Here is a 9181-nt window from a genome sequence, read left to right as displayed (position 1 = left end):
TTCGTGTTTTTTCAAAGTCTCCAAATAGTCTTATTATTATAATTTTTTGTTATTAACGCATTAAAGGTTATACAATTTAATTTTGATCTCAAAACCGAAGACCAAGACAAAACCAGATAATGTGCAGCACGAAGACGCAAAAACTGTTTGCGAAATTCCAAAATGTCAAAATTAAATCAATAAAACTACTCTTAAATTGCAAATGGTTCCTCGTTAGCGTAAAGAATTGAAAACTAGTTGTAAAAGTGCTAGAAACGAACTGTGCAGCTACTTATCTGATAAATCCTACACAGTATATATTTTTATATGTTTGCTCCTCAGCTCTCTCATCCAATTTTGTACATAAAGTTCTCCGATATAAGCCACACACAAATATATTTTTTATAAATATCTAATTTTTAAATAGTCGTTTTTAGTAATTTATATTTTTATTGCATATAAAAAGCCGAAAAAGGAAACAAAAAAATTAGACAAACATTCGAGAGAAAATTGTAAAAAGTTAATACGACCGTAAAAAATAAAATATTTATACCAGAAGAAACAAACAGAAAAACCCATAAGAATAGTAGTTACTTGCATACAATTGTAATTTAGTGTTGTACTTACGATTTAGTATAAACAATTTTATGAAATTTTTTAGTAATATAAAAAAAATGAATTAAACAAAAAACCAGGCAAGCAAAAAGCCACAAAAAAAAAACCGACAAAAAAAAAGTGCAAAGGAAAAAATATGAAAAAAAAAAATAAAAACATTTTTATGAATGAATTCTAAATACAAATGTTTTTAATTGAATGGGGAATGGGTTTGGCAGGGACATTCCTTAAAAAGCGTTTATTTTATCGAAGTTCTTTGGAACTTATCAGTTATCAATTGTTCCCCAAACAAAAGTAGATTAGGTTGCCTTTTCTTTATATTGTTAAACAGCTCCTATTTTGGCGTCAATAATCTGTTTTAATCGTAACTTCATAGCAGACAAGTACCACAAAACAGACAAATAATAATCAGCCAAGAAAGAAACCCAGGAATAAATATTTACGGCTGTAGCACTGCGGAGAAAAAGTCTATTTAAGCGGAATATGTAAAGCCAGAAAGCACAAAAGTGGGTTTCTCAGCTGTCTCCGCTGCCTTTCAACTGAAGGCTGTTAACATAGAAGTACAGTGGAAAACATAGGGTGAGTATAAGCCTAAAATAGAAAAGTTAAATTAAGGATCGAGGCATCAATTTGAAGTCTTCTTTCATAATTTCAAATAACATATTTCCAAACTAAGAAAAGGTATTTAAAATGGTATGCACTAAAGCACTAAAAAGCAATAAATTTGTATTTTAAATATTAATTTACAATTATTTTCACGACTAGTAGGTTTAGTCATAAAATGAATAGGCTGTTCTTCAAATTCTTGTTTTCTTCGTCTTGCAGAGCCAGATTTCTAAACCAACTTCCCATTTACTGGCTTATTATCCGAGCCTCAATCAGCATGTGTGCGACATAGTAACTAGAAAATAATGTGCATAAAATGACACCACTGTGCTGCATCCAATAGAAATCACATCTCACACTCCGCACTCAACGCGCAACGTTGCGAGTGAAGCTGGAGAACATTAACAATAAATTCTCGCATGCCATTGTGAAATTCTCACAATAATCATAAATAATACTTTATTTCTACTTTTTAAACGGCCTACAGCCCGGCCGAGAGGCTGTTAATGAAGTTGCCTGCCCGCCTAGTGCGTATCTGTCTGATTTACTAACTGAGCGGCGGTACTAAAGGAGAAATAAGCGACGAGACGGCGTCCAGGTCGGCACTTCGTCGCCGAAGCTGCCTAATTAAGCAGCTCTGCACTGCGAGAAAATGCGAAATGTGTAGAAGAGATTGCCGTGATGCTGGACCCAATCTGGACATGTGTTTACTCTTACTACTCAGCGGTGAATTAGAACTCAATTCAAAAGGGAAGTCCATTTTATGTAAGATAATCCATTTTATTTAAGATAAATAAAGCGTCCTTCAAGAAAAGGCGTTTAAATGAAAGTGCAAGGTCGGCCAAGTGAAAAGCTTCCCAGCCATTAGAAACAATTGTTCAGCCTAGTGTAAGCTTTGCATTCAAACTGGCGAGTCATTAGGCCAGCATGAGGGGAAATCGAGCCCACGGTGGGCAATGGTGCAATGGTGTAATGGTGCAGTGGCGTATCGCTTACCAGAAAGACAATTGCGGCAAAGATGCATCGGGCCGATGATCTCGAGTGGTTAGACCATTAAAATGCACTAAAACAATATTATGTTAGGTCGTGGCGTACACTTGGGCCCCAAACAGACCATCGTCGATGATCGTCCACTTTGTTTGTTTATCAAGTTGGTTTACTCTAGATTTTGTCATTTCATCTTGGCCCGTGTGGAGATGCCCATAAGTGGAGATCTTCTCTCGTTCTTTTTTTGGCACCTAATTGTGTTTACCATAACCCCCTTGCTCCACACCAAATTAACCCATTGAGGAGGCATTTCAATTATGTTTGGATACACACAAGCAATGAGAACACTCGTTGACAGTAATATTGCCTTAAAAAGCCCGTAAAAAAGGAAGAAATATAAAAGACAAAATGAAGTGTCCCAGACGTTTATGCCTTTGTCTGAGCGCGTTGAAAATTGTTTGGCTCAATTCTCATAAAACGAAATATAACCAAAGTAAGAAAAAAGAACAACAACTTGTTCTCATTCTTGTTGGTTTGTCTCCGTCTCTGTCGCTCCGGTTAGAAAATGTTCTTTTTAGTTTTTTATTTTTAGTTTTTATTTTTGTCTGTTTCTGTGTTGTCAGTTTTTTCGAATCCATCGTGCATTCATTGTCTTGCACTAATCGCCATAAAAGATCTCGCTTTTCATCTCTTCTCGTGACGCTGCGTTGTTGATCTTGAAAATCTGCTGTAAAAAAGAAGCCAAAGCAACAGCACACAAATCTCCGCTCCGATTCGAAATCCAAAATAGTAAGCCGCGGTTGCTCGAGGATTTGAATGGTCTTGGCCGTCTCATGATCGGAAATTGTAGCTTTGTACTTGCTCGAAGAAGGCCTTTATTCGGGGATATATAAATCGTGCAGTGCGAGAAAATGCAAGCTGAAAGGTTACGAAATGCAAGTAATAAAAATATTTTTAAACGATACATTTATTAAACATGACTTGCAATATGTATTGAGAGGGGAAATAAGAATGGTCTTAAAATAAGCATGCCTTTTATAATCATTAATAAATAAATCAAAGAAATATTTATCCTCTTATAGATTTATCAGACGCTAAAATCGCTTGATACCCCCTTAATATCTCCCAGTGCATCCTACTTATATTTCAATATCTTTTCCATGCAGATTCCCAGCCCCTCACATACATAAGTTATCCATAATTTAATGAGCTTCATTCATCTATTCATTCATGCAGCGAGACTGAGTGAGAACTAGAGAAACCAAACTCCTTTTTTTGGCAAGGGTCCAAAACAAAATACTAAAAAATGAGAGCGAGGCAAAGACGAAGACGGAGAAAAAAATAAAAAAAAGGAGAAAAAGGTTCATCTTATCATAAATAAACTGACATAAAATCAAGAATCAAATTCAAAAGCGAAGACAAGAAATCCGTGGCAAGCACAGTACATTGAAGGGAATTACACAATAAATGAAATGCAGGCAAGCCACAAAGATCGGAGCTTCCAGGCTGGAGTTTGAGTCTTTGGGACTCGGAAACCGGAGGAAGGGGCCATGAACTGACAATGATTCACTATGGAACTTTATGAGCTGAGAACATTTTGAGGCAAGGCAACTGGAGAAGCTCAGTAGATATAGGCTTTATCTATTTTCTGGACTATGCAAATGAGATCGATAAAGTATTTAAGATGCAACCGATCGATAGAAAAGTGGCTGCTCAGCTGCAGCTAATAGAGTGTGAAGCTGCTGAGGGGTTATGCCCGGGTATGCAGCTTAATCTGGCCGTAGATCAAAGTCTTCGTTCAGGTAGCGCCCTAACATTCCAGGCCAATAAATTTCCACTAAATGGACAGCGGACAAAACGTTTGACTTTATTTCCGAACTGTTTATAATTTATTTTCACCAAAGAGCAAAAAGCAAAGCAAACACCAAGGCAACCCAAAAAGAACAAGCCAGCGATAAGAAGGACTTGTAGATACATTTGTAACTCTGTATCTGCTGCTCGAGTTCGTTTGAATTTCAGCTTTTGATAGCGCCAAGGGGCCACATCGTGTGTGTCTCTTGGTTTGGGCTTTACTTTTTATTAATGATGTGGGAACTTCTGTTCAGCGCTGAGAGCTGAACGTTGATTTCTGGGTCTGCATTAAATTTCATTAATTATGAGAAATCATTTCATTAATATCGGTTTCGTCGTTGTTTCCTTTTGCTGATGTGAACGGCGCTTTACTCCGGTAATTATCGACTCATTGAAATCAATTAAAGAAGAAATGCTAAAAAAAAGAAACCATCACACAAAGCTGAAAGCCCCAAATATATTGACATACGCAATTAGACTCGGCCGACACACTCATCTCCATCATAATTAACATCTTGTTGAAATGCTGATAGCGCTGGAACCCGCTCAGATGATGATACATAAACAAGAGGAGATGCAATCTGAGATCTCTGGAGTGCAAATAATTAGGCAGCGCTTAGAACGCAGACTCAACAGAATTCTCACCATTCAATTAGTATGCATTTCCATTATTTATCTGTCGGCCAAGACATTCTGGGTCGGGCTTTCTTTATTCCCCAGCTCATTTGGCCTTTGTATCTGTTGGGCGCATTCTCAGCCATGTTTTTGTAGATTTTACGAGCGCTTTTTACAACTGAAAGAGCCGAGTTGAGTTGGTATTTCCACAAACTATTGTAATACATCAATATGATTATGAGGCCTGCAGCCGCAGTCGAGGTGCCTTCACATCTTTTATACATTTGTGGCATGTGTTGATTTATTTGGGATTTGTTTCTGTTCTCCCTTTTGCCTTTCTGTTTGTCAAAGGCAAACAATCCGAAAACCGTTCCGTTGTGTGATCAGTGATCATTCTGGCCAAGTGCTGCTTAATTTCAGAGTTCCTAAAAAAGTGTTAGCTTATGTATGTTTTGGTCTCTTCACTTTAACCATAATTCTTCAATATTTGATTTAAAATCTCGCCTTCCATCAGTCACTGTTTTGTTTATTTAAACTAACAGTCGGCCACGATTTTGTCGATTGTTTTTCGTGTGTCAGGTTTAAGTCGTTGTAAAAATGCAAGTTTTACTCATTTTAGGTAACAGTTTCATGGCTCTCAGTGCATATAGAACATGTTTTCGCGCTTTCCTTCCCATAGGACATATTATGGAGTATGGCGGACAATCAGAGTTCTAGTTGTTATAGTTTCTGAGATCTCGACGTTCATTAGGATAGAAAGTCACATAGACAGACTGACAGGCGACTCGTCAAGTGAATCTGATCCAAAATATATTAATGCTATATAGGGTCGGAATCGCTTCTTCCACCTGTTACATACTTTTAGTATACTCTTCTGGGGTACAAGTAACGGGTATAAATTTTGATGAATCATTTACCAAATATTAATACTAAGGTAATACTAAGAACTGTACATCTTATATGGAGAATGGTGCATTTGTAAGTGGATTCCTTATGTTCTGTTCCCATTCGATTTAGAACTAGACGGCACTTTCCATCGCTCTAATTGCCTTTCCCACACCCAAGCTACGATTCCCAGTACCACGCCAACGTGCCACATTTCCACATTCACAAAGGAACCCGAGCACAAAAAATTTGAGCCCCAATTGACAAAATCACGATTCATCGAACAACGGCGACGACAACTTAACTCTACGAAGTCAAAGACTCCTCCTGCAATCCGCCGAATCCCAAAGAAATCCGCGAAGAAAAGAAGGGTAAGGAGTGGACGGGCCAGAAATGTTTGGCAATTGGAAGTTGGCGGCAACTTTTAGGCCTTTGGGGCGTCTGCGTTGGCTGATGGAAAGAAGCTGGAACGGCTACCTAGGGTTGCATTGTCAGCTAAGCGATCTTTAATAGGACTGCACTCAGAACATTTTTAGAAATGGTTAGTTAAAATTGTAAATAGCAATTGCTTATATTAATATACACAAAGTATTAGTCTAAACACAATATTACTTTAAACACATATTACTCTTTAAAAATCCTTTTTTTTAAACTAAATTTTATAAAACTTTACACCCTATTACCTTATCCATTAAGTTTTAAGTCTACCGATTAGCTTCCTCGGATCTGCTAAAGCGTAATTACTATGGGCGTGTAGATCCCATTGAAAGTTAAAATTATAGGATATTATTATTAACAATTTTTTATTTCGCGAATATGAATATAGACTAGTAAAAAAGATTGCAAGTATTGCAGAGCACCAAAGGATCCAAGGCTTCCTTTTTTTCATCAAGACTTCGGAGGCATAGATATTGTTTTAAGTGTACTTACCTCTTCCCGCTTGTGCACTCGCTCTCTCCTGGCTGTTCCCCATTTATCTGACAACTTTGAATGCGGACAAAGAACCCGAAAGAGCCACAATTACGGTACTCGGCGTCATCGGCTGTTGCAGCTTTGTTCTGGCTTTATGTTGGCGTTTTGTTGCAAAAATGTCCAAACATTGTCGGAAATTTGTTAACTTTAATTTCTATTGCCAGGCGGACAGGGCAAACTGGTCGAAAACGGTACTAGCGCCCGAAAGTTGCGGGTGTTGGCTGCATTTTCCCATTGTCGGCCTGTCGAAAATATGACAATCCTGGCAATAGAATTAAACCGTTCTCCACGGCAGCCAATTTTCGAATTGTCGTAAATTTGTTCCTTCATTTGCCGGATGGCAAGGGGTATTGCTTGTACAGGTCTGCCTTTCAGTGCCATAAAACTTGATTTATTCCCATCTCATTAACATTGGCCGGATTCTTTACAACTCTCTTATGACAATGATAAGACCAAGAACTTACCATAAACGGAAGCGCGGTGCTGAATCTGAAGTCTGGCATTTAAGTGGCATTTCTGAAATATTCAAACAAATATTGTAACAGAAGCTATTTCGTTTTTGTGGCCGGCAGAACAGCAGAGCTTTCTCAGGCATCGGAAACTAGTTATGCGGATCGGATCACACACAAATCAATTTAACGATGCACTAGCCCAGTTCCAGTTTGAGTTCGCGTCCGACTGGGACTTTTCATTCAGTTGAATCGCAATCCTATGGAGCGGCAAAATGGAGAGGAATCGACCAAAGTTGACGACTTGTCGTCGGCATTGCAGCGACGACTTGGACTTCCTGTTGTCGCGTCATTATTGTCCATCATCATTTCCATTCGTAATGAGGCTAAGGCTACTAAAACCCAGTTGATCTCTAGTTCATTTAGATGCCGCCACAGAATCAAGGCAACAACTGATGGCGGGGGATGCTCCAGCTACTACCTCTCCAGCTAGCCACTCGTTTCACGACTCCTCCGATCAGCTGTAGATCACTTAACTGCCAGTGACAATTCCCCGCACTGCGAGGAGAATGAGCCCCATCCCCATCCCGTCCTGAAAACCGGCCATAATATATGCGACCCTCTGGCCAGATCGGGATCCACTGCCAGCGGGCTGGGCCATGTGTACAACATTTACTATGTTCGCTGACATTCTTCGCGTAATTCTTCAATTTCAATTGCATACTCCGCTAGCTCCAAAGTCGTTCCATCGCTGACGGAGCCGCTAAAAGTAGCTGGCTGGAGCCCGGTCATGAAATGTATTCAAGCAAAGCTATGAAAAACAAAAAGTGTTATTTTACATTTATTAATCATTTCATTTTTCAAAGATTAGCTGCTTTAAATAGGTAGATAAGTTCAACTTCAGTTTAGGTGATAAAATACAATTAAAAAATGATAATTTCACAAAAAGATGGACAAAAAATAGTTTTTAATTTTTTTACTGCGATTCTCTATGTGCGATCCCACTTCTAGTTCTAGCCATGAGTTCATCTCTGAGGCTACTACTGTCGTTTGTCTTTTGTTCGTTCACTTTGGTTTTCCTTTTTGCGGGCACAATTGTCGCGACATTTTTCTAGGTAAACCTCACGAATTGGCGACACGCTTCTTCTTGGCAGCTCGGGCTAACCTGCTGCTGGTGCTGCTTGTGCTGCGTGAGTTGTGGCCAGACTGGTCCTGGTCTCGCTCCTGTCCTGCTTCTGGCCCGAGTGGCCCGAGTGCAGACCGACCAGGTTTGCCTCGACGTGGCCTCGCATTACATGGCATTGCATTGAATCGCATAGTCGGTTTGCCGGATTGCCATTGCTGTGGAGAACCGAGAGTGAACAGCAGCCGCAGATAAAAGTGTTTATCATGTTTGCAATTATATGCTAAAATTGTAATTGCAAATGTTTGCCTAAGCCGTTGAGGGCTTTTCCATTTAGCGCAGATAGACATTCAGCAGCTTCGCTTTGAAGTGTCGAGTTGTTTAAATGGATTGCTTAAACGGTTCTACCGAAGGTATTCCCCTCGCTGGGAACCGGATGCGAGAGAGTAAGAGTTGGTTTTTCTTCATCCTCACTCTCCCAGGTGCAGCAAGGAAGCTGGCCAGAGTTGCAAGTTGCCGGTCAAGTGGAAAATAGATGGATAATTGATTGAGCATATCTCTAATCTTATTACTGTCGAAATTCCTAATGTCTGGAGATATAAACGAAAATTAAGTTCTAAAGCTCAAATGATTTGAAAAGGTAAAAATATTTAATTTAAAAATTCTATTGCAGCAAGAGGCTACACAATTCTGTCGTAAATTTGTATCTTGTACCGATGCATTATGGCGTTAGTTTGGGAACTCCCACTCGGTATATGGCATACCGTTCTGAGAGCACCCCAAAACTGATTAATATGCTTGATTCTTACCCGAAATATTCTCATTCCATCTGCTTCGTAAATTGCTCTTGACAAAAGCTAGCCATGAGATGACTCTTGGTAATTTCCCTTTTGTGGCACTTTATGATCCAACTCAATTGCGCCCACCTAAATGCTGGGGTATTGCTGCCCCATGCATCATGCAAACATTGCGAAGCTATAAATTTCTTACCAACTGACCTCGGCTGGCATCAACACTCCATCAGAGAGCCCGGCACTTAATGCCCACCCAAAAATGGCCATGATGACGAAGATGACGGCTCTCAGGAGCGAGTCCAAGT

At 39.4% G+C, this 9181-nt stretch overlaps 1 protein-coding gene and 1 long non-coding RNA gene across 2 annotated transcripts; one reads left to right on the top strand and one right to left on the bottom strand.

Moving 5' to 3' along the window:
* Positions 1-4029: 4029 nt before the first annotated feature.
* LOC120321743 lies at positions 4030-5187 on the bottom strand. The gene is made up of 3 exons (XR_005561456.1): positions 4684-5187; positions 4508-4628; positions 4030-4453 (listed from the first exon to the last, which is right to left on the bottom strand). It is a non-coding gene; the product is annotated as an uncharacterized LOC120321743 (long non-coding RNA).
* A 292-nt stretch (positions 5188-5479) lies between these two features.
* Positions 5480-6139, top strand: LOC120321742. The gene is given in 3 exon segments (XM_039375416.2): positions 5480-5587; positions 5671-6019; positions 6022-6139. Coding segments are annotated over 2 exon segments (141 nt in total). The 5' UTR covers positions 5480-5587; positions 5671-5931; the 3' UTR covers positions 6075-6139.
* Positions 6140-9181: the final 3042 nt, after the last annotated feature.

This window comes from Drosophila yakuba, chromosome 3R (assembly GCF_016746365.2).
Source record: "Drosophila yakuba strain Tai18E2 chromosome 3R, Prin_Dyak_Tai18E2_2.1, whole genome shotgun sequence".
Lineage (NCBI taxonomy): Eukaryota > Metazoa > Arthropoda > Insecta > Diptera > Drosophilidae > Drosophila > Drosophila yakuba.
Note: the sequence above shows the minus strand (reverse complement) of the source record. Positions and strands in the feature narration are given on the sequence as shown.